Source organism: Trachinotus anak, unplaced genomic scaffold (genome assembly GCF_046630095.1).
Source record: "Trachinotus anak isolate AG129_WGS33_773 ecotype Australia unplaced genomic scaffold, CSIRO_AGI_Tana_v1 ptg000004l, whole genome shotgun sequence".
In the NCBI taxonomy this organism is placed as follows: Eukaryota; Metazoa; Chordata; class Actinopteri; order Carangiformes; family Carangidae; genus Trachinotus; species Trachinotus anak.
In genome coordinates this window covers 25,159,163-25,184,921 of record NW_027273855.1, presented here as the reverse complement: position 1 = coordinate 25,184,921, position 25,759 = coordinate 25,159,163, and the positions used below count along the sequence as shown (strand labels likewise).

At 40.1% G+C, this 25,759-nt stretch overlaps 2 protein-coding genes and 1 long non-coding RNA gene across 3 annotated transcripts in view; 2 read left to right on the top strand and 1 right to left on the bottom strand.

The window, feature by feature from the left end:
• The window catches only part of marchf9 (membrane-associated ring finger (C3HC4) 9), a 13,649-nt gene extending 4,688 nt beyond the window's left edge, over positions 1-8,961 (top strand). Inside the window, exons 2-4 of the mRNA XM_071477429.1 lie at positions 4,975-5,130; positions 6,642-6,834; positions 7,501-8,961. Coding sequence (XP_071333530.1) covers positions 4,975-5,130; positions 6,642-6,834; positions 7,501-7,832 — 681 coding nt within the window. The 3' untranslated portion in view covers positions 7,833-8,961. The remainder of the gene's footprint in view (positions 1-4,974; positions 5,131-6,641; positions 6,835-7,500) is intronic.
• Positions 5,499-12,502, bottom strand: LOC139621143 (uncharacterized). Its single transcript, XR_011690936.1, has 2 exons — positions 12,377-12,502; positions 5,499-6,826 (listed from the first exon to the last, which is right to left on the bottom strand). It is a non-coding gene; the product is annotated as an uncharacterized lncRNA (long non-coding RNA).
• Positions 10,318-25,622, top strand: LOC139621138 (natural resistance-associated macrophage protein 2-like). The gene is made up of 16 exons (XM_071477427.1): positions 10,318-12,615; positions 13,489-13,578; positions 14,700-14,851; positions 14,959-15,081; positions 16,990-17,109; positions 18,222-18,328; positions 18,439-18,509; positions 18,601-18,668; positions 18,849-19,004; positions 19,109-19,267; positions 19,398-19,484; positions 20,732-20,851; positions 21,082-21,231; positions 21,739-21,812; positions 21,909-22,062; positions 23,002-25,622. Exons 1-16 carry the CDS (start codon positions 12,576-12,578, stop codon positions 23,107-23,109), a joined length of 1,779 nt encoding a protein of 592 aa, XP_071333528.1. The 5' UTR covers positions 10,318-12,575; the 3' UTR covers positions 23,110-25,622.
• The last annotated feature ends 137 nt before the right edge of the window (positions 25,623-25,759 follow it).

Below are 25,759 nucleotides of genomic sequence, written 5' to 3'. Positions count from 1 at the left end.
CCGAAACCTCTTTCAGTTAAAATACATCGGTTTAGATTGAAGTACTGTTAAGTATTTAAGTTAATACTTAGAAAACCAGCCAAGTTTGGGTTAAAGTGCCTGTTTAATAAGGTTAGAGGACATTCATCGTCATGGTTACAATTATAAACATGTGGTTCAGGTTATGGAACGATCGTGGTTAAAAGAATTAACGCTGACTATTGAATATAAAAGGGAGACAAACAGCTGCCTCCCATGTTAAAGTCCAGTGTTTTGTTGACCCATGCATCCACCTCGACCTCCTCTGAGTGTGGACTTCTTATTTAACGTTAACAATTATTATGGCCTCTGGAGGGCTGCGTTACTCAAACGTAAACGTGTTCCTGTCGTTTTTCTTTAGGGAACAGTCCCTAAAAACACATGATGGAGCCACAGTGTTACACTGGCTGACATGTTCCCTCCTTACAATGAACATGGGCACTGTAGTTCGTTTTGGCTTAGTCCAACAAACACAGCCCGTCTGCTGTGAATACTCATTAGAGCGCCCAAACTATATTAATCCGCATCTGAAAATAGTCCCTACCTAATGCTCTGTTTACTGCAGTTAAAGCTACATCTGCTAAAAATTACAGTGCCCAGCTGTGTTTGCATATTATTCCACATTTTCTTTGAAATTAAATTATGTTTTTGTGACCTGGTTTTAAAGATTTAAGATTTTCAGAGTGAACCAATGGTCTTAGGGGTTGAGAAAAACTCCAGCCTGTTCCTTTAAAATTAGGAAGGTAAAGTAGGTTCATTTTAAGAGCAAACACACGATATCACGACATGCTCTACTTTTTTTGGTATGAGTACATCCTCATAGTCCAGATGTGACCTTTTGTGTCTCATTATGTGTTTTTACTGTGTTTTGCCTTCAGGTAAAGGCACTGACTCTAACAGAGGAGAACCTGCAAATGAAGCATTTCACACACACAAAAAAAAAAAACAAAAAAAGTGTTTAAAATCCATTTTCAGTCAGTTATTTTCAATTAATTGATCCATTTGATGTGATTCAGTTAAGTAAATTTAATAGCTTCTACTTGTCCCTTCACTGTAAAAGGAATGCTGTAAAAATTCAGCTTATTAAAAACACCCTTGAAACTTATCATTTTGTGTTATTATCTGGAATAACCTCCAAATTGTCTGGTAATTTTTAAAATTTTATTTCTGTTAGTGTTGAGGAAATTCGAAGACCTGATATTTCAAACATTTTTTAGAGTTTTAAGCTCAAAATAAGATTTATTCACTAAGTTTGCTTTGGAAATACAGTAGCCTACAAGGTTTTCACCTAAAAGCGATCACATTTTAAGTCGTTTAGATTCCTGTGCATCAAAAACAACCTTCGCACTAAAAGTTTAGTTTCCTAAAGCTAAATTTATTCATATACATCCTGTGAAACATCAAGCAGGATGATCAGTTATGAACATCAAACAACACTGCCTAAGAGTTTGAGTCTTGAACGTTATTTTGGGATCAACTCAGGAGACACTTTGAAGAATGAATGAATGCAAATAACATGAGGTTTCGAATGTTACTTAATAGTTTTAATTGGATGCAGATCCAGAGAAAATCCCTCCGGTACCATGTGGGTCTAAAATATGGTCTCTTATTCATCATAAATGGAGGCGCTCCAGAACAGGCTCCTCTTGATTTTGGCTTCAGATGAGACATAAATTTAGATAAAATGATTGGTCATCAAACGTATCACATTTTCTGCTTAAACAGCCTCTGTTGGAGGTAACGGTTTCAAATCATAATCACAGCTTTTAAAGGTCTCTGTTTTTATTTTGTTCTAGTTGATCATGACATTAACTTTCTCATCTCAGCCTGAAAATGTTTCCTCATAACACACACACACACACACACACACACACACACACACACACACACACACACACACACACACACACACCTCAACGACAGCTTGACATTTTAGAAATGTTTGCTTTCATATTGTTTTTATTTAGTTCCTCATATACTTCTGCCCTTCTCTGTGTTATCTTTATAATGTCAGCAGGCAAGTTATTTTAAAGTTTACGAGTGGCATGTGGCTCATCTGCCAAACCCAATCTTTTATACTGTGGGACACTTGAAGTCTTTTATTATGAGTGGGAAGGTCAGTCGAGCCAGATGGGGGAACGAAGCAGCATAGACGGGCAGAAAAAAAAAAATGAAGCATTATTTGTGTCAGCGCAGTTCTCTGGTGCATAAACCCCGTGTTGATTAAACAGGCACTTCTCTGGCAAGTTACTGTAAGCGTATTCTGATTCTCATTTCTGAGTCACCATTTATCCAGTGAAAGATTTTGAGCACTGATGTTAATTAATTTGGAAATTTGTACAAAGTAACAGACATCAGCTGATTTTAATCTGCTCTTTATCAAACCTTATTTCCATTATTCTTGTAGCCAATACAAAAAAAAAAAAAAAACAGCTTTAATACTACATTGTGTTTACAGCCTCTTTATTACACCATCAACTGCCCACACTCTATATAGTGTTTTCCAATATGTCTCCAGAGAAAATCCGCAACTTCTGTCTTCTAGACCAAAACAATTGATAATGTTATATGACACGTCACAGCCCAGATTTATGAGGCACTACAGTTTGCAGTAAAGTAATACCACTGCTACAGGCAATAAGCAAGGCCGGATTACCAATCTAGCAACTGGCAACTTCCCTGGAGCCCCAAAAGCCCCGGGGTTACTCCCCTCTCTTTCTGTCAACATTATTTGATTAACCACTGAAAGGTTAGAAATTTGCCCCACTGAGGTAGAACATGGTCCTCCATCCTCCAACATGTAGCTTGAAGACTGTGACTGTTTTCCTTTGCATTGTATTAATTTCTTCTAATGTAAAACTGCTTCAATCCTTTCCTGTGTGTCAAGTGATTAACACACAGAAAACCTCTGGCAACGCATTATTCCATCTTATGAGAACTGTAAGGCTAAAGCAGCAATTACTTTCCATCAGCAGTACATCTGGCAATTATTTTCTTTAATAATCGAGTAGAAAATAGTGGAAAATATCTGTCATTATTCCCTGACGCCCAAGTTAATGTTGCTTCATTTTGTGTGACCAGCTGTAGTTTACTATCATAGAAAACCAGGAATGAATTCATCATATCTAGATTGTCTGTTTGGTTTTGTGCTGCACTTTTATTTATTTTTTCTTGTCAAACTAATGAGATAAAACGTCTCAATTACTGAGCGTCAGGTGGCACAAGCTAGCTGTTTCTTCTTGCTTTCAGTCTTCAGTGTTTATGCTAAGCTAAGCTAACCTTCTCCTGGATGTAGCTTCATATTTTTAGCACTCAGAGAAAGTGGTATCAGTACATTTAAATTTATATTTTCATCTTGGAAATATGGTCCCTGTTTTAGATCTTAGTCCAGTTTGCAAACAGTTTTTGTCTTTCAAACTCACAACCTTTGACTCTAACACCTAGAAACCCGGCAGTCAATATGTATGTTTGATGTTTTCCAGACCTGTTTGTGTTAGCTGAGAGGTGTAAGTTATGAGGTTGGCTGAGTTTAACTCAGAGTTTGTGTGAATCGCCGTCAGGCTTCGACAGCTCTCCTCTCCTTCATCTGCCTGCCCTTGAAGCCTCACCGCTCCCTGCTGTTGTTGCAGAGCGCTTACATGCAACCTTCGCCAACTGGGCCTCGCATCAAGCTGTGCCCATTCATTGATATACTAATGATTCACTCCAATATTTTTTCCCCCCCCAACGCCGTCATTTTAAAAGTTTTCATTCAACTGTGTGTTTTTTCTTTTGCTTTCCATTAAGTGAAATGAGGATTTTTGCAAAAGTCTGATGGAAAACGTGCCATCAGATTTTATCCCGTCTGACTAAATGGATGTTTGACACTGACTGGTGGTGACAGCCTGAATGTGGTCATCCGTAATGTGGCAAATCAGCCAATAGACTTCAGGTGCTGACGTTGTGCTGAAGAGACACTGGATTTGGCCCAAAAGCTACATTCGCCTGTCTCTCAGGGACTGTGTGACAATTATTCAGCGGGTAAAGGATTCTCAGCAGAGAGGGAGGGAAATTGCAATTTTTTTGTTCGATTTTTTTCAGATTTTTTTGTCACTCATTTATTCTGCATCATAACAGAAAGCAGAGCGACGCTAGAATTAAATATGTCATATAAAATTAACCTAAAATAAAAGTTCAGTGCTGTGGCTGTTTATAGTTTGCAGTGTTACTAATGTGATCAATATTACTAATACGACCAACTCTACACACATTCATTGTCTGATCTTACACATTTAACCAAACCGTAAATAAGAAACCAACAGTGTGGAGCACTTTGCCTGTAAAACTAAACTCTCCTATGCGTAAAACTAGAGTTCAGCATAGTTTTTATTAGCTGTTATATTGCCTCAAATACTGAGGGTGACTGGAATATAAATGAAACACAGAACATTTGTTTGATGGGCTTCTAATGTGCGTTCTGGTCGTGCACATTTTATTAAGATATTAAGATAAGATATTAACCTTAAATTCTCAATGCTTTACTTCTTTAGTTATTGACAATTAAAGGAATAGTTCAACATTTTGGGAAACACTATTATTTGCTTCTTTCTGAGAAAGAAAGTTGCTGACGCAAAAAAGTTTATTCAAAATGTTGAACTGTTTCATCACGAGTTTTTCACTGTATTAGGGAGGGAGTGAGTCAAGACGAGGGTCCAAAGAAAATGTGTGTTAAGTGTCTTGTTTTTTTTTTAAGTGAAACATAAGGTCCAGCCCTCCTCCCCACTACAGTAATTTTCATACAGTCCCTTCAGACAAATGCAGTCTCTCTCTCCCATGAATTTAAAGCTCTCTAAATGGACAAGATCCTATCATGTCACTCACAGAAAATAGATCAGAACGCATTTATTTGAAAACATTTGAATAACATTTGTTTTCCACTGAATTCATCTTGCTGTGTTTTCCTTGTCCGTCCTGCAGGGCGAGCTGTTGAGCCCCTGCCGCTGCGACGGCTCTGTGCGCTGCACCCATCAGCCCTGCCTCATCCGCTGGATCAGCGAGAGGGGCTCCTGGAGCTGCGAGCTCTGCTACTTCAAGTACCAGGTCCTGGCCATCAGCACCAAGAACCCTCTGCAGGTAACATGAAGGGAATCTGCACCAACTGCTGAGTTACAGATTTCAGCAAAGAAAACAAGACTTAACACTCTAGGATTATTACTGTTGCAGAGTTTGCACTAAAAAGCCACTGCAGCACTGACACTGTGCCCGTCCAAATGAATCTGACTCACGTTGGACATGTGAGTGTCCCTACAAACAGGCCAGCATAGCATGGCTCTGTTCAGCTTGGTCTGGCAGAAAGTCTCCTCATCAGTTTCTTTACAAAACACATCCAACGTGCTTTTTGACTGGGATTCAGGTTCTGGATAAATATCACATAAACAAGATGATGATGGTGTGTGAATATGTAAACTCTCTCTCAACATGAAAGTAAACACAAACGCTGCTCAGCTCTGTGAGGTGTTTTATTTTTAAACTCATTATCGCACGGAGTAAAGAAGTTGCTGCTGCTGACACAACTTTTCATAACAACATACACAACGTACAAATGCTGCTTCATCAGACCCGACACTGTTTGCTAGAACAAATCTCGGGCCGTCGCCGTGTTGTGAGGACTGTTTGCCATATTGTGCTGACACATTTTCCCTCTGCGTCACTGTCCTTCTGCCCTCCTTCTCAGAGGCAGCCAATGGCTCCAAAACCTATTGAGAGGGTGCCATGTGTGTGTTGATAATTGCGTGTTTGTTTGTTTGTCTGACATATTTATTAATGTGTGTTTGCAGCATATAGCATGTAGAAAAAAGCTGAGACAACTTTGAACTGCTCTATAATAATATTTTGACTGATTATCACTAAAGATTTGTACATTTTTAGAGGTACTTTTAGGTTCTTGGCAGGTTTAAACTTAAACTGTTAAACTGACAAATTGAAGCGTCAGAAATGAATGAACACACGATATGTTTAGCCTGTGTTTCCAACTCCAATAATGGGCAAAGCCGTCATTTAGATAAAAGAGGAACAATCAATGAAAACAAACATATAAACAATTCATAAATAATGTAACAACAAAATCAATTAAAACAGGTAAAAAGCTTTGAAATTACGGATTTAAAAAGATCAAGAGTTACCAACAAATTAATTTTTAAAGACCTTGTAGTGAGGTCCAGGTGGATGGTGCTAAGACGCCAAAAGCAGACCTTCCAAGCTCAGCATGAACTCAAGGGACACGGAGCGTAAGCCAGTCTTTAGTCCTGGTGCCATGTGGTCCAGTGGATTAAACTAACAAGGACATAATATACGAAGACAGCTTTCCAATTTTCTAATAAGGGCCCAGTAAATAAACAAATGTGTGTGCAAGTCACATCTCTCAGAGAGGGAGGACCACCCACCCTTTCCGTACAGGACGCAACGATGTGACGTAGAAAGTATACAAAAATAAACCAAAATGAAACTGGACTTAAGCAGGATTCTGAATGCAGGACATTTACTTGTAATTGAGGATGTTTACACTGTTGTATTGGTACTTTTACTCGTGCAAAGGATCTGTGCACTTCTTCCACCACTGATTTACACTCTGTTCTCCTCTCCAGTGGCAGGCCATCTCCCTGACGGTGATTGAGAAGGTGCAGATAGCGGCCATTATTCTGGGTTCCCTGTTCCTCATTGCCAGCATCTCCTGGCTCATCTGGTCCTCCCTCAGCCCCTCGGCCAAGTGGCAGCGCCAGGACCTGCTCTTCCAAATCTGCTACGGCATGTACGGCTTCATGGACATCGTCTGCATAGGTAAGGGGCCACGCACCAGAACATACAAACAGTCACTGTAAATATTATTAGCAGCAGCAGTTTTAGACAAGTTGTTTGAGAATATCACATGAAAAGATGCACACTGTAGAAGGCTCAGGTGACAGAGCATGGAGAGATGCATTATGCAAGAAGAAGAGTAGCAAAGCAAGCAGAATGTGCTCTGGAACAACAACAAAAATATTAGTAATCATCGGTTGCATTATGCAAGGACAAACTCACATGATGACAAAAAGATGCACTCACTTCACAGAATGTACATCTTGTTAAGGTCATAACAAAATTACAAAACTAAATAAGCAGATGGCGCAGAGGTAGGAGAAAAGCCAAGCCAATTTTGATGATAGTGCAGAGAACAACAGATTCTGTTTTCTTGCAGCAACCTGGTTGACTGTTCGTGTGTAGTTGTGAGTTGCCTGTGTAAGACAACACTGAGAACAGATGGCATCAGATATCTGCACTGTGATTATTGCCAACTGTCTATTCTCATACACAGGCGAGATGGAAAGTTCCTACCTATGATGCTGATTGCAGCTCCTCTGCCCTTTTAGCACAACATCCCAAGTAAAGCAGTGGGAATTCATTGGCTTTCATGCACCTGTCCTTCACCCTGTTTCTTCTGTTTTTTTGTTTTTTTTTTCTGCCCAGGCCTCATCATCCATGAGGGATCCTCAGTGTATCGAATCTTCAAACGATGGCAGGCTGTCAATCAGCAGTGGAAAGTACTGAACTATGAGAAATCAAAGGACTTGGGTGACCCGGTGAGTTCGAGCAGTAAGACGGGGGCTCGCGGCTCTCGCAGTAACCCTCACGGTCTGGCCAGCAGCAGCGGTGGGCGACAGAGCAGGAGGCTAAGAACTATTCTGAACCACCACTGTGGGTACACCATCTTGCACATCCTGAGCCAACTGAGGCCCAACGACCCGCGGATCAGCGCCGCCGCCAACCGAGAGGTGGTGATGAGGGTCACCACCGTATGAGTCGGGCCGGGCACGTGCGATTGGCTACACCTCGTCTTTTTGTCCAGATGTAAATGAGCGGAGGGACTTATGGACCTAATATTGAATAATAAAGACTCATGTAGGCAACAGGAGCCCTGCGAGGAGCTGAGCGATGCCCGGAGCATCAACAGACAGCACACACTTGAGGATTTCTCCTCTTGTTTCGTACAACAAAAGGAAGCCAGATGCTCCTTTTCAATAATTAAAATAAGGACGAAAAAGCATTAAAAGACATCAAACATGAAATGTGAGGGGGGGAAAAAAGTGTAAACAGGCTTTGTAACCTAATCCAAGATGATGAGACGATTTTTCCAGTTCAATATCAGGATGCACAGAGACATTTTTCTTTTTTGTTTTTGATCCTCTTGGTTTGATTTGTATCTATTCTTTTTAATTTTTTTTTTTTTACTCACTTTGATTTTGTACGGATGTATGATTTTAGAGGAAGTCATGTAACTCCATACATGCCAAGCATTTCCAGACAACTATGTATAATGATCTTAAAATTTCTACAAGCTAACCAATGCTGGTAAATAGACCGAAAACTGAAACAAACAAACATGAGGGCGACACAGGGGAGACAACAGAACAATAAGTCATTACAAATAAAAAAAGAAAAAAGAAAAAAAACTAAAGAAAAAAAAAAAAGAAATCAATAAGATTTCAGTGACACTTAACCTTTCTGCAATAAAGATGCGTATGTACATTTCACAGGGAATTTTGCATGGGTATATAATTTTATTCTTCATCACATAACATAAGCACATGACAAATTTGCTCTATTTCGAATGGTGCTTGCCAAAATAAACACTTTAAAGAGATCTGATTTCATTGCACCAACTTTTTGTCAACATGACAAATGGCAGTGTGTTACAGCTGTTTCAGCTAAAATACAGATTGTTGCTGCTGTGTGCTGATTCAGATTTGATAATAAGTAAACTATTGGATTAAAAATGGGGATCAGATGATCTCTTACTAATCAGTCTCACTCTGTCTTTTCTTTACCCCACCTGTGGCTTAAAGCATGCGAGGTCTGAGTGTGTCGTTTCCTGTGTGAAAATGTAGTGAGGTAATGTTGTTTTAGGGAAATAAAATGGGTCATTCTTTATTTACAGTAGTTTTTTTTTCCCCGTTTATTTATTTATTTTATTATCAACCCTCCCGTAGGTATAATAAAATCACTCAAAGGAAAATCCAGATAGGGGTCACTTGATCAGAGTACGATTCATTGAGAAAATATTCAGCAGATTAACTGATCATGAAAAAAAAAAAAGTTAGTTGCAGCCGTAGCTTCATATAATATTTGCAGCTCTTTATAGTTTGGTCGGTATGTTTTTTAGATTTAGACGGTTGCATTGCTGTGATAATTTATAGAAGGAGGTGATACAGATACCACTATGAATCTGCTGAAGAAATATAGATCCATTGAATGCAGAATGTAATTCACGAGTATAAATTCACTTCTGAGCAGCAAAGACATGTTATGACTTGGTGTAAGGATGTAATAGGAACGGTTCAAGGATACGTACAGTGATACTGTGGAGCATTAAGTAGCTTCACCGATGTAATTCATTCATTTATTCACCCTTTAATGATCCTCGTGTAAATAAAGGCCAAAACAAGACTCGGACTCAGCCATGCTCGCAGCTCTGTAAGGCTTTAATTACTTTTAGCTAAATGCTAATACTAGCATGCTAACATCCCCACAGTGACAGTGCTACATGCTGGAGGTCACCAGGGTCAAACCTTTCCCGAAAAGCATTATTTTAGTTTGTTTGGAATAAACACAACAAATAGCTCGACGTGGGTGATGACGGCGACTATCGAAGATGAATTTAAATGTTAATAGCTCAGTCCTAGCCACATTAGCTCTTTGCTACAGGTCATCCCGTCTCTCTCTGACTTCCCTGTTTCTCTCTCACTGTGGCTACGACAATAAAGCATGGATGTATTATAAGACCCAATAAAGACAAGAAAACCCTGAAAAATAACCTTAAAAAAGTATAAATTTAAGAGTCTGTGCCCCTGCTCTTAAATGCTTAATTTAAGATGCTAACAGGGACACAACGATGATGCTAACATGCTGTTGTTTAGTTTTATCGGTATATTTTAGTGTGTTAGCATGCTAACATTTGCTATTAAGCGATTATTCTTTCAGGAACTTGCTCATAAACCAAACTACTGACAGAATTTGACTTGACAATGGCGCCAGATGAGAAGTTAAAAGTTTCATCCTCTGGACGCCATTAACATCAGTTTCGTGGGAATCCATCCAATAGTCTTTTACGCAAAACCACAAATGTCACATCAGGATTCATCCTCTGGAGAAAATGAATGTTTGAACCAAGTTTCAGTAGCAGTGGGGATATTTCAGTGTGGACCGACGGACACCTAGGTCAAAAACTCACTGTCTCACTGTCATGAGGCCCCTGGATGGAGTCATTAATGTTACTAGAAACACCTGAGATTTACCTGCTGCGACACGTCAACATGTCTGCTGTGAGAAAGACAAGTCTGGGTTAGAGGAGCACGCCTGAACACAGGGTGTCAGAACAGGCTGTAAGATTGTGCAGCGTTTGGTTTGTGGTCGATGTTTGTTTGTGAAGAGACGCTCGTCCTGAATCAGTCAGCATCTGTCTCCATCTAGTGGCTGTTTGTGCTGTTGTCACCATTTTATCTCTGTACATAAAAAAAAAAAGAAACCACTTCTATCTGCTGCTAGAGGGCGTACAAATACCTGCAGCAGGAGGTAACTGCACATTCACAACAAGATGACTGGTAGGTTTTTGAGTCTGTATATTATTTGCATGAATATTTAATCATCTCCTCTTTTTGACCAACAAATTGGATAATACTGATAACAGCGTGGATGTTATCATGGATTACATTTATTAGATTTTGTAAGAAAGCGTCCTATTGCATCTTGCAGTAGCCACTAGGGGAGGTCGTGTCCTCTGTATTTCTTTTTTCTGAGGGGAATTACATGATGCAATTTAAAATAATTAACATGTGGCAGGCTGGGTCGAGTGTTTTTAAACTAGATGTTTTGGACAACTTTTAGGCCCACCAAACAATACATGAATAAACAGATTGATTTTATTCCTGGCAGTGAACCAGTGTCTGAAACATGTTGGATAAATCTATGTAAAACATTAAAGAATTTATGATTTAACAGTTATCCAAATACTCTGAATAATTCAAACGCTGTAGGCACTGTTATTTCTTTAATTTTCTGATGGCTGTGGTATGTAGGTGTATGAGGTGGCCTAGATTCATGATTTCAGTATATTTGAAATGAGGTCACAAATAACACTTATTTCTATTATTTATTAATCTGCTGATTATTTTGTCAATCAATCGATTAACTGTTTAATCTGTGACATGTTAAATAATGATGAAAAGGTGATGTTTCAAATGTCAATCTGAAGGATATTTTACCTACTTCATGCTTTATTTACAAAGAAATGCAGTCAATTCTTACATTTTTTGCTTGAAAGGTGCCTAAACCAATTCATTGATTATCAGAATAGTTGGAGATGAATATTCTTTCAATCAACTAATCAATTCTAATCTAAAATTTTGTTGACCTGGTTGGGAATTATAACATATGCATTAATATAGATTCATAGCTACATTATGTTCCTTATCATCTTTTTGGTAATTTATTAGGTTTGTGGTTCCCACCCAGAGATTTTTATATTTATGAGTATCAAATAATAAAAATCTAAACTGGGCTCGACAAAATTATGCTTATTTTCACAATCTTTGTTTTTTTCCCATCTGTGAAATACTATTTCTGTTCAATCTTCCCTCTTCAGGCCTCTAAAAATGGGATTAATTACTATTAAGCTGCTGACAACTCGTAGACACATAGATGTGCAAAAGGTTAGAAATAACTGGTTTGGTTTCTCAAAGCAATGTCTTGTTTGAAAAGCTGAGTCACACATGGCAGTGTGCTCATGTCCCAGGCCACCATCAGTAATCAAACCTGTTATTGTTATTACATACACAAACTTTAAGGATAAGGTTTCAGAAACCAGTGAATAGCACCATTGTCAAATTCTTCAAAAATATAATTAGCTAGTTTTTGAAAATGTCAGTTTTCATTCATCATTTAAAGTATTTAAGTGAACAAAAAATGTATTCATATCTCAATAAAGGGTTTATTTTGAAACTTGTAGCCGGAAACAATCTTCGCTGAGACTTTTATTTTGAAAAATCTCATATTTACACAGAAAATGTAACTTCACCGCGGGGAAAAAGTGAACAAACATTTTATTTCTGCCTTAAAAGTGTTTTTGATTTAAAAAATGTACTTAAATAAAATAATAATATGGTTGACGTTTGTTTTATTTTGACAACCCGTCGCTCTTCCTGAATCCAGGTTGAGGACTGGTGCACCGTGCAAACCGGATCACATGCTAGAAACCGGAGAAACAAGTGATTCATTTGTCAAACATTGGCCTTGTGTGTGACTTTGTCCTCAGGTGGTTCCCCCCCCCTCCTCCTTCGACCCCACTTACCTGTCCGGTGAGTCAACACCTTCACTCGGAGGGACGACGTCCAACCTGTCGGTCTCTCTATAAACTCCTGGAGGCAACAAGGAAGCGAGGAGAGGAGAGGAGAGGAGAGGAGGGGAGAGGAGAGGAGAGGGGGAGGGATGAATCAGTTTACCGGAGTGAGCTGGTGTGGAGGAGTTTGATCAGAGTGTGAGGAGACCACATGATGAAGATGATGAAGATGTTCCCCTTCCTGCGGCCAGGTGAGATCCACGCGCATTCTTAATATCACAAGTTCCCTGAGTTACTTTCAACAGGGATTTATAGTGTGACAGAGTTCCTGTGGGTCTTATCTTCATTTCCTGTGGTGTAATATATCAACCCCATAAAGTTTTGTGGTTCTGTAGTTAATCCTGTAGTTCTTGTAGTTTTGCTGTGAAAGCAAAGTTGAATAATCCGGTGGACGCTGCAGGCAAAGTCACATCAGTATGAAATCTTTAGGACCTTTCACCACTTTAGTGAAATATCACTGCTGTATCCATCTATCTGCACATACATACACAGTTAATCATGACCAGTGTTTGCTCTCGCTAAATATTTGTAATCATGTCTCTGTTGTGACTTATTCTTTTATTTGGCAACTGGCTTTGTGTATGATATTATTTTATTGTTACTGCTTTATCTTGTTTACCAATGTTTTTATTATTTTGAGTAGTTATCAGAGAGGTGGGGTCAGGGGAGGGGGCGCTCCTTTTGGGTTGTTACTGTTGAAAAACCTCGGGCGCTGCATTGACAGACCTGTATGTTGCTCTTTATTTGTTATGGTCCAAGGTACATTCACTAATAAAGTGTTGCAACTTAAATATGAACCTAGAGCCAGCCAGCTGGTAGTTTAGCTCAGCATAAAGACTGTCCACCTTTGGACAGAGGTAAGTATGTGTTTCCTTCCATACTCCACACATACAGAATATACACAGTGCACACCCCCCCCCCCCCCCAGGCTGAATACAGCTCCAACCTGATGGTTCCCCGTGCACTTTATTCCCATGGTTTTCAGTGTGAGAAGGGTTTGTTTTCTCTGCAGTGTGATCATGTAAGTGACTATAATCCCAGTGTAATTACCTGTTTGCTTCCAGTCCGGGACCCCCCTCCGGAGGACATCCACATCTCCTCTCTGCCCCCCAGTATTCCCACAGATCAGGAGGCAGAACAAGCTGGAGCACAAGGTGAGGATGTTTATTTTGTAGACAGTTTTTTTTTTTTGCAAAGGATTTATTCAGTTACAAGGAAGTAGTTTCTCCCAACACCCTAAAACAAATCCTCCTCTGACAGTGAAGCATTGGGCTTTTCTTTCTCCTTTAAAACCAGGACAAACTGCAGCCAGTCATTATATTACCTGTTCATCGTGCTGCCCTATTTACAGTATGTGGAGTATCGTCCTAGTTTCTCGCAGCATTGCTCAGTCTGTCAGTTTACTACTTTGTTCCACACTGAAATATCTCAACAACGATTATATTGTACAGACATTCAAGGGGACCAGAGGCTGAATCCTAATGAATATGATGATCCCCTTACATTTCCTGTAGTGCCACCAGCAGGCCAAGGTTTTCACTTATTCTGTGAAGTAGCGTGACACTATAATCTTTTTCACTTACGACTCCTTGAAGTCCTTGAAGTGAAGTAATGTCTATTTGCAGCCCCTGCTCCCACGTTACGTGTCTCTGTAAGCTGTTTGTTTTAGCAATTTTCAGATGTAAAATAATCCTTAATTTTAAAAAAAGGGAAAATATTAATTTAATATAGCAGAAGTGTGTGTGTGTGTGTGTGGTTTTATTTTCTGTCGACAGTCTGTTGATGATATCTCCGGAAGATGAATATTGACAGATGTCATGCAGGTGTAAATGTTAAAATTTTGAACATGAAAGTCCTTAAAGTGCTCAAAAACAGAGGAAGATAATGTTATATGATTAAGAGTGGACCTTGAGGTGACGTTGTGTGTTACCTGCTGTTTCCAAGTCTGAACCTCATAGTTTTTTCTGTTAATCACATTGAGACCCCCCGGATTTGGCCACAAACCTCATATTTATATTTTTATTTCTGTATTTCTCACCTGTCTATCCACCCACACATCCACACCTTTAAAGCTGCAAAGGCTGTAACTGTGCAGGAAAAAATCATCTCAGACAGGAGACACATGATTTCATCAGTGTATTGATCACATCAGAGCAGAAAACAGAAAACACGCCTCTGCAGTTGTGTGTTTACTGCACTGTAGGATTGTGGGTGATGTAAAGACTTCAGAGGTTAAGGTTTTTTGAAGTTTCACCATGTTTGTGTCACGTTTCAGCGGATGATGTGGTGGCAGACAAAGAAGTGATCCAGACCACACACACACACAGAGTCTCTGCTCCCGCGGTCTTCCTCCAGAAACAGGATAACGACCCTGTTTCTAGCACCTACTTTGACCAGAGGGTCCCTGTTCCCGAGGACGACAGTGAGGTAACCCATGAGAAGTGCTATGAAGTGAAGTGATGCATATTTCCGGTGTAGATCCTGTTGTTGTTGTTGTTGTTGTTAGTGTTACAGTTCATTTTTCTCCCCTGTAGATGGGTATTAGTCTCCGTAAGCTGTGGGCCTTCACTGGGCCGGGGTTTCTGATGAGCATAGCGTACCTGGACCCAGGTAACATCGAGTCTGACCTGCAGTCTGGTGCTAAAGCTGGTTTCAAGGTAGGGCTGCAAGTAACGATTACCTTCACTAAACTGCAGATTAGTTTCTCATTAAGTTTATTAATTCTTTTTTTAATAAAATGTAATAATAATAATATATTTTCCAAAGCCCAAGCTGACTTCAAATTGCTTCCAAATGCAAAGATATTCAGTTTATGATCAGATAAAACAAAGAAAATCAGCAAAATCTCACAATTAATTAAAAAAAAAAAAAAACACCACTAATACAAGCTAAATAACCACAAAGATGCGAAATTAGTCAAAACTGATGCAAATGACACCAACGAGACACAAAATGACCACAAACGACCACAGTGAGACGGGAAACATCTACAAACGACACTGATGCCGCGCTCTTATGTAGAAGTTGGGGGGTGGGGTGGGGTGGGGGGGGTTACATGTCTGATCCCAGGGACCACTTCTCTCATAATCCATCCCTGCTTTTTGTGAGCAGCCCTGAAGGACAGGTCATTCCCACGCTCTCTCAGATTGGCTGGACGTTAGTCTCACTACGCTGCAAGTCAAAGTTTAACAAAGATGAACTTTGCTCTGTCAGACCTGGAAACATTCTGGCTGAATGAATATTCATGAGAGTGGTGAAAGAGTGACTGAGGCTAAAAACATCACTCATTTATGTTTCTAAAACACTGTAAAAAAAAACAGTTTTTGGGATGAACTTGGTGCAGTCAAAACATTTCAGTTTTGAGAAATTGTTACCAGTATTGTGGACGATCAAATCAGCTAAAACGATTAAATAAGTTGTGAAGATGTTGTTGCTTTAGTGAGGTGTTGAAGAGAAGAGAAGGCAACAAGAAGCCTGTACCAGACAATACTTCTCTAAAGATATAAATATTATACTTTATTGACGTATCATGCAGCTCTACTGACAAACAGAGAGACGCACGTGGGTGAAAGCATAACCTCCCTGGCAGAAGAATAAGAGCATGATGTAAGAATAAAACCAGACTTCCTTTATTGTTTTTAGATTTGCAATAAAAACTGTGTGTTGAGGAAGGAAGTGAATGCAGATGGCAGCGGGGCAGGGCCTAAAAGAGATAATGTGAGATAACGTTCACAAATGACCATTAAGCTAAATTTTTATGTCTTTGTTGACATATTTCAAAAACTATTGGATGAATCCTCATGAAATTTGCTAAAAACAAACATTCATGGCCCCCAGAAGATGATTTATTAAAAGTTTGATTCACTGGCCTTTCATCTAGCGCCAGCACCAGGTCAAAACTTCAAATGTTAGCATGGATAGCATGATTAGCATTTAGCTCAAAGGACCACCACCACCACTGTGGTGCCTAGGGGCCAAATCTGGCCCTCGAGCTGAAATATTCGGCCCCACCATGAGAGCAGCTGTTTTCACTTTTATAATTTGCATCAAAATTTTTTACATGATTTCTCATAAATCTACTGTAGGTATCAGTGTATATGCAAGACTTAAATCCCAGTAATTTGCTTTTCAACACAAATAGTTGGCAGTCAAACAGAAATACTAATAGTGGTAATGATAATGTTTTCTTAGGCAGCATCAACATTTAAAACAGCACAGGCCACTGTTTGTATTTTTTAGTCTTTTATTTGCCAAATGAAAATGAATAACAGTAAATAACAAATATCAGTAAATAAGCTGCTGTGGCTCTGTTGCAGATGGAAAAATCATAAAACAAACTTAAATGACATAAAATACTCAAAATAAAACATCAACAAAATACAGTAGATGTCTGCCTCACTACAGCAGTTATAAAGCTTTTTGTGGCGTGAAGTTGAACCTAACTGACCCCTGCTGTAGACCCTTAGTCTTAGGGGACGACTTCCAGCTACTGGAATTATATGTGAACATCACTTTCCAAGATTAAACTCTTATTGCCGCTGCTGCCTCTGTTTTTGTCCTGTCAGCTCCTCTGGGTGCTGCTGGGAGCCACCATCATCGGTCTGCTGCTGCAGAGGCTGGCGGCCCGGCTGGGCGTGGTCACCGGGATGCACCTGGCTGAAGTCTGCAACCGCCAGTACCGCACTGTGAGTCTGTTACATATCTGATCTCAGCTGTTAATGGCTTCACATTATCCACAGTATCTGCCTACACTCGTGGTTTCCAGATACAGTTTGTCTCAACAGTTTGTTTCTGAATGAGAGGCTGTAAGCAGACGTCCGGGCTTATTGAAGCTGCCTCATTGCATAACAAGCTCTGTTGTTACAGTAGCTGTAATCCTTGAGTTATATAATCAAATGACTCAAATGAAATGTAAGACAAGGATAGTTTATCAAAGAAAATGTGGAATCTGATTAAACATACAGTCAAATTCAGAGCGACTGAACTTATTATTTACGTGGATATACGTCTAAATCCAGCTTGTATAAAAATGTATCTGCTTCCCTAATACCTGAAGAGGAAAAGCAACTGTTAACCACATGGGAAAACATCATGTGACTCTTTTGTTCTCTTTTCTTGTTGTGTGAGAAAAAAAGAGTAAAGAGCCACATGAATGGAACAATTGTTCGAGTCTTTTATCTTTTCTGACACTGTTGCTATTTCTTGTGTTTAAAGTAACCGGAGACGCAGCTGAAGAAGCCAGATGTTTGTGTTGTGGACTGGCCAGCCAGTTCAGTCAGTCTTTATGTACACAAGCTGCTCTATTTTAAACCCACGGGTTAAGTTTCTAATTGGTCAAAATGATGTAAAGATGGAAACAATTCACTGAAAACGAAAAACAAACTGACTTTGTGCATCTGAACTAGTGTAGCTAAATCAGCTTTTTATATCTAATGTACAAATAGAATAAGATAGAATAGAATAGAATAGAGTGCCTTTATAGTCATTTCACACATTCATGCTTCCATACACATACTTGTCTGTGCAGGTAAGCATCAAAAACACAGTCAAACCACTCAGCCTGGACCAATCAGAGCACAGCTGGACAGCACTGTCTGATACTCCCACACTGAGGACAGAGCCACTACAGCACTTTGTTGTATTTCATGTGGGCCTGTATCATATTGATCTCGATGTTTCAAGTTGTTTTTGCCTTTCTCAAAGTGGCACTGCTGCTGTAAACTGATCTCCACGTGTTAAACCGGTGGAGAGCCCCTTGAACATGACATCACCTGACTAACCTGTGTCACCTGTCCAGGTGCCTCGTATCATCCTGTGGTTGATGGTGGAGCTGGCGATCATCGGCTCAGACATGCAGGAGGTCATTGGCTGTGCCATCGCTTTCAACCTTCTCTCCTCTGGCAGGTGGTGTAAACACACTCACATCAATCTGACGATGAGCGCTTTAAAAATCGTTTGATTACTACTTGTAGATTATTTCCAATGTATGTGTCTGTGTGTGTTTTCACCTGTAGGATCCCCCTGTGGGGTGGCGTCCTCATCACCATCATCGACACCTTTGTCTTCCTCTTTTTGGACAAGTACGGTACGTTGTGGTCGCTCTCTGTCTTTGAGCATTGTCACAGTTTTACATGGATCGTTTTCAAATTACAGTGAAATATGTTGTTTCTCTGCAGGTCTGAGGAAGCTTGAAGCCTTCTTTGGTTTGCTCATTACTGTCATGGCCATCACATTTGGATATGAGGTACAAGCATTTAACATGTCCACATACATGAGTATCTGTTAAACAGGTTCTGTCATTTTCTAACTAACTTAACTTCTAAATTAGTCCTCAGCCAATCGCATGCATTAAATAAGTCTCCTAAGCCCCTCATTTATATATTATAAATGTGTACGCAGTCACTCTCTGCTTCCTCTTGGTCAGTATGTGACAGTGAGTCCAGACCAAGGCCAGCTGCTGATGGGGATGTTCGTGCCGTACTGTAAGGACTGCGGGCCGGTGCAGCTGGGTCAGGCCGTCGGCATCGTGGGAGCCGTCATCATGCCTCACAACATCTACCTCCACTCTGCTCTTGTCAAGGTGCGATGAACCGCTGGGTAGTTTCGGCATTCCCTTTTCTAATTATCTATATGAATCTGTCTGACTGTATCAGCTAATCGTTATGCGTCCAATCATTGTTTCAGTCTCGAGAGGTGGATCGGACAAACAAGAAGGAAGTAAAAGAGGCCAACAAATATTTCTTCATTGAGTCGACCATTGCGCTGTTTATCTCTTTCCTCATTAACGTCTTTGTTGTGGCTGTTTTCGCCGAGGCTTTCTACAAACGCACAAACACAGAGGTGGTGAGTGTCTCTGCAGTTGCTCTCATGATCCAACAAGAGTGAAATCTAAAGCTGTGTTTTGGAATTTCAGAAAAGTGTTATTTCTTTGGCTTCTCCGCTACAGGTGTATGTGTGTGTTTTCTGATTCCAGCACAACGTCTGCAATCAGTCAGGAAGTCCTCATACACCTCTATTCCCTCTGAACAATGAAACTCTAGAGGTGGACATCTATAAAGGGGTAAAATTCAAGCTGTTACTATGCTGCTAGACATAAGTTCAGCTAAGTTCGGAGTCAATGTTACAACGTGAGGAAAAATTTTTTTAATTGAATATATGTTCAAAGGGGTACTCCTGCTATTAAAGGAGCTATTTGTAAGTTTTGCTGTTGCTATATAGCTAGCATTAGCATTAACAGCTGTTTACTTACCAGTCTTGCTGAGGACTTCAACCATCATTGCATTTATAAGACAAGAGGTTAAAATACAGTAAAAAAAATAAATAAAAAAGTAGTGTTGCTCAGATTGGACGCTGCAGTGACTCGGTATCGGAAAATAATGAGATAGGCAAACTGCGCCAGGGCTAGCTAGTTAGTTTGATGCTAAACTGCGAACAAGTAAATAGCTGTTAATGCTAATGTGGCAAAATTACAGATAATATCTTTAGCATTTTATGTTTGCAAGAAACAGATTTATAAAAGAACAGTCAAAATCGAAGCAGCACAGACCAAGACATCCTGACTTTTAGTTCGTAGCAGGTTATGAGTTAATCTCCAGATAGTGTTTTCAGACAGAGAAGTACTACACATGATGATTAATCTGAGCTTAATATATCGAATAGTTTAAAAAGTGTCAAGGAGTCGTCATATTGTCATATTTATCACCTTATAAAGCTGATGTGGCAAAATTGTTAGCCAACAGTTGCCTGTTTACACATCCAGCAGACATGGAGCAGCATTATGTTTCATTTGAAGTTATGTTTGATGAATGTAAGTCCGATACTCCACTGTGTTCACCATCTCATCTCTAACTTTGTCTGTCTGCTATTTCGTGCTGGGCAGGTAGGGTTAGGGTTAGGGTTAGGGCTGGGCCGGTAGTGGTTGTTTTATAGGTGAAAAAAAGCTGTTGAAACGATGCTAGTGAGAGCGTCGAGAGCGAAACACAACAGTAAATCTTTGGGCCATAAAGCCAAAATAATGAGCTGTAGGATGTTAAAACGCTCCATAGATCTGAGGGGAGGTGCAGAGTTGAGTGATAATTCTCTGTGGGTTTATCACCACTAGTGACTCCATTCACATTACAGTCATTTCACCCTCTGTTAATATGAAAATATTGATTTAAGCAGCTTTAGATTAAAATTTTTGTGTCCTTTCAGATCTCTCTTTTGTTTTTATTGAAGCAGCGTGAGACTAAGCTTGTTTTCTGGCTGAATTTTGTTTCTCTAAGTTGGTTTTATTGACCGTCCTCCTTGTTTGCGTGTCTGTGGCAGGGAGTGGTGCTGGGCTGTTTCTTTGGCCCAGCAGCGCTCTACATCTGGGCTGTGGGGATCCTTGCAGCTGGTCAGAGCTCCACCATGACGGGAACGTACTCTGGTCAGTTTGTCATGGAGGTCAGTGGAGGAGGGAGGAATCAGCTGTGCACAAAAACACACGCACACACAGCACAAACAGTGGAAACATCAGCCCTGTCCTTCACCTTCATTATAAATATTTTCTCCCATGTCATAGTGTTATTGAATTTAAGCTGTAGAACTCCATTATATCCCACAGCATGTTGCTTGCTTTTGCTGAAACAGCTGTAAACAACTGCAAACAGACTGGTGTGTTTTCCTGCCCTCAGGGTTTCTTGAACCTGCGCTGGTCGCGTTTTGCTCGGGTGTTGTTGACCCGCTCCCTCGCCATCACCCCCACCCTGCTAGTGGCCATCTTCCAGGACGTGCACCATCTTACGGGCATGAACGACTTCCTCAACGTGCTGCAGAGCATGCAGGTCAGGCAGGAGGAGAGAAACCGGTTCACTGGCAGCTTCATCCACCCGTTCACTGACATCTCTCCACCTTTGGCTGGTTTATCCGTCTTGCAAATCACCTTTTAGATCACTTTTATCATATAGTGCTTTATCTGTGTTTTTTCAATCCATTATCATTACATGAACATAATTCAGATGTATAGGAGTTAGAATTAGATTTCATTTCCCACTCTGGAGTTCATAAAACAACCTGATTTCTTAATCTCACAACCCAATTCATGTCTTAGTAATTAATTAGCTAAATAGCAAATATGTACTGTATTTGGAAAAAATCTAGTGATTAAATATTAAGTTATTTATAACAACTGTTGCTTACGACTGTTGAAAACTAAACCTAGACAGATTTAAAAGGCCACTCTGCTGATTTCACCCGTAAGGATATCATCAGGATTTACTCCGGTCTGGGTTTGTTACTCTCCACCTCTGCACTGGGATATATCACATATTTCTTCTTTGTCTTCCTCACAGTTGCCATTCGCCCTCATTCCCATCCTCACTTTCACCAGTTTGCCATCTCTCATGAATGAGTTTGCCAACGGATTGTAAGTTTATCTACGCCATAAGACACAAAGGCAAATAAAACACCACTCATTTTATTTTCTCTCCTTTTAAACATGTTTGTTCTCTTCTCCCTGCAGGGTGTTTAAGATTGGAGGAGGACTGGTGATCTTGATCGTGTGCGCCATCAACATGTACTTCGTTGTGATATATGTGACTGCGCTCAACAGTGTGTGGCTGTATGTGCTGGCAGCGTTCCTCTCCATAGCCTACCTGACATTCGTGGGATATTTGGTAAGTAACATCAGGTTGTAGAGGAAAGGATCCACCAGCTTTGTATTTACTGTGGTTGTTCTTTGTTCCACTGTCAACCTAAAACCTGTTTATCCAGAACCCCCAGCAACTTAATCTTCAACTACTCAGGCAGTCATCTCAGATTTTGCATCGTTGGAAAGCATCGTCACAAAACCAGATGATGCTGCCTCCAAATATTTGAGGCTGTTGTTTTTAGCCGCCTGATAAACTGGAACCACCTCCTGATGTCAGATTCAGCAGATGTTATGTCTCAATTACAACTAGTTGGACTTGGATCATTTTAGGGAAACGTGGAAACCTTTTACATCCTATTTTTCTACCGTAACTGATATTGAAAATAAGATTAAATGATCAGTCAGATAGATTGAGATAAAATGAATCTGCAATAATCTTGGTAATTGATAAAAATGTCCTTTTTCAAAAAGAAATGCTAAAAGTTCACTGCTTCCCGCCTCTTAAATGTCAACATCTGCTGGTTTTCTGTGATCGTAAAATAAATATCTTTGGGTTTTTGTGCAAAACAAAGACTCTGAAGATGTCACTTTGTGCTCTGGGAAATTATGATGGATATTTTATGCAATTTTCTGACATTTTTGTAAAGCTATAACTATAAATCAGAATCAATTATAATTTTGTTGCACCCCTACATTAGAGCGACCAACTGTACCCCTAATTTAAGATGTTGTGAAATTTGATATATCAGTAATTTCTTTCTTTTTATATTGTATTTATATTGTTTTACATTTAAAATGGATTTGTTTTAGCCTGTTGGAATGTGAGAGGTTTTTTTGTGTATGTTGGATTAATTCAGTTAAGAGAGTTATAAAAGAAAAAAAAAGGGAAAGTATGGTCGCATCAGTTTTCAATCCTCATCTGGCTGATTATTTGTTAATGTGTGTGTCTGTGTCTGTGCTGCAGGTGTGGTTGTGTCTGATAGCTCTGGGAGTTTCCTGTCTGGACCCGACGACGAGGAGAGGGAACGACACGACCATTCTGATCGAGCAGCAGCCGGAGTTCGACTCGTGAATCAAACGTGTGTTTGAGTGGACATTTATTGCAGAGGTGCAGCTGCGAGCAGCCTGACCGTTCCAACACGTTCAGTCTTCTTTGGTGCTGATTTATTTATACAAGAGGTTTGTTAACTGTCACAAGAAATTTTGTACGAATAGTGTGATATATGTATTTCGGGCACTAACAGTAGAGCGGGGATGCTTTCAAAAATTAAACCACGAATGCTTTTTATTTATCAATCAGCTTGTTGTGTTGTAATTAGAGAAAAATCTAAATCAAATGAATGTGGTGTGACCGCCGGTTTTTCGTGGTACTTGGCAGATAGATGCCAACTACAAGAACAAGAACTTACCACAGTTCTTCTGTGGATGTAGGATTTAGTCTCAGCGGCTTCTGTCTCTTCATGTGATCCCAGACTGAGTCCATGACGTTGGGATCAGGTCTCTGTGGGGGCCAGACCATCTGCTCCAGGACTCCTTGTTCTTCTTGTCTCTGAGGATAGTTCCTTATGACTCTGGCTGTGTGTTTAGGGTTGTACTGTGTGTTGGAGAAAAATCTAAAGATCTCAAAAGGCTGAAACTTTAGCACAGTGCTGCATTTACCAAGAAACAGTAATTGTTATTGTCTGTATCTACAGTCAAACCCCAATTACTGATGATACAAAACCATTAAGATGAGAAGATGGAAACATACGGCACATACAAATCACTGTCTCAGGGTTTCTGCAGCTTCACCAAGTTACATTTAAGACGTTTTAAGATCTTTTTCATATAAGTTTAATAACCGTTTCACAGTCAAGCAGCTCAAAGTATGAAAGTAACCAAAAAGAGACAATATGGCCTAAAGCTATTTATCATTTATCGCATTTTTAGCAGTTACAATGTGATCACTTACATTAATGTGACCTGGATGGATGGATGCTGTCAAATTAAAAGTTATAAATTCTTTTAAAATGACTTTGTACTAAATCAGCTCTTGCCAATTATGAGTGAATGAGTGACAGTGTCTGCTAGGTCTGATGGTGCTGACTGAAACTCCACAAAGAAGATCGAATAGTGAAATTTAAGACTTTTTAATACGTTCCAAGCCTTTTCTGAGGAAACTGAAACCAGTGTCTCTCAAGACTTTTGACGACCTGCAGATATCCTGTTATTTTCATGCAGTTTCTGTTGTGGTCACAGGGAGGCAGTGCAGGCCACAGGAGAGATTCCTCGGCTACAGTAAATGTCTCAACACCAGAGCTGTACAACATAACACATTAAATGACACGGTGCGTTACATCATGTTTTACATGTTGTTACGTTTGCACAGAAACAACATTATTATATTAAATAGAAATCGCTGCAGCGATGGGACTTAACTGTATTATTCATAGTGTACATTCAGATGTGGCTGGTGCTTGACATGCCTGTGGTGGTGGTATGTCTGAGGAGTTGCAACTATTGTGCAACACCAAGCAAGCACTGCTGGTTTCACTGCTGCTCGAATTCCAGTCCTGAAGTGCTTCAGCCTTTGCAAGCTGCGGAGAGGCGGATGGACAGGTTTTTCTTTGCATTGTGGCGGGGAACTTATTTTTTTCTTCTTCTTCTTCTCTCCCTGTCATGGAGGCAGAGTTATGTAAGAGGGGAGAGTCATCCCACCGCCCCTCTCTGTTTTTGTTTTTCTCAATGAGCCAATGTCTCCCTGCCTAGGCCTCACAGCCTGTCCAGTAGGCCCCTTTCCTGGAAACATAGCCTAGCAGAGGCCACTCAGGGGCAGGCCTCTGAGGTGGGAGGAGGAGGAGGGGAGGGAGGGTGGTAGGGTTGGGGGGGGGGGGGGCTCTTCCAGCAAATCACATGATTGTAGACCCTACAGTCCCAGCCCTACATGAGGCTCAGATGCTGTAAGCACATTTCAACAGCTAGTTTGTCATCAGCATGACTGGATGTAGCTAATGCATGGCAGAGTGCATAAGGCTGTAAGTAGACGCTGTGGATTCCCAGGTGTGAGATGTAGAAATAGAACCACAACACCTGATGTATGGACTGTATGTCTGTGGTGTGTGTGTTTGTGAGTGTGCAAGAGGTTCATGTGTTTTTTTTTTTTTTCTTCTTCTTGTAATTAATGTCAACATGACCACTGGTTTTTACTGAGCAGTTTAACCCAATGAACAGTTTTTTTGTTAAATTTTATCACGTCTACCAGATACTGGCTTGTTAACTTTCTGAATCTTCCCTGGAGGACGATCGTCTGGCCTCAGTGCCCTCGACATATTTACAACTGATTCATAGTAATATGCTTGAAGCTGTATTAACAAACAGTGTTGTTATTTGTATTGTATGTTTGGTCATCGTGCTACAGCTGATTCGTTGTCGTTGATCTATTTTTGCTAAAAGATATCCTTGAACCACCATGCTGTTTTATTACTGTGGCACACCAGAACTGGCTGATTTAATGGGATGCAATTATAAAAATCATTAAATGTGTTATTGTGTTGTAAACAACGATGCCACTGAACAAACACAATAAACCACAATGTGAAACTGCTACATACGTATGTCAGGATTTTTTTTTTTTTTTTTTTTAAATCACATTTGTTTGCATCTTGACTTGTTTCCCTGTTTGTTCCTCTTTGGGATGTGACTATGATAGATTTGAGGCCTCAGGTTTGCAGTGTAGTTCTCTT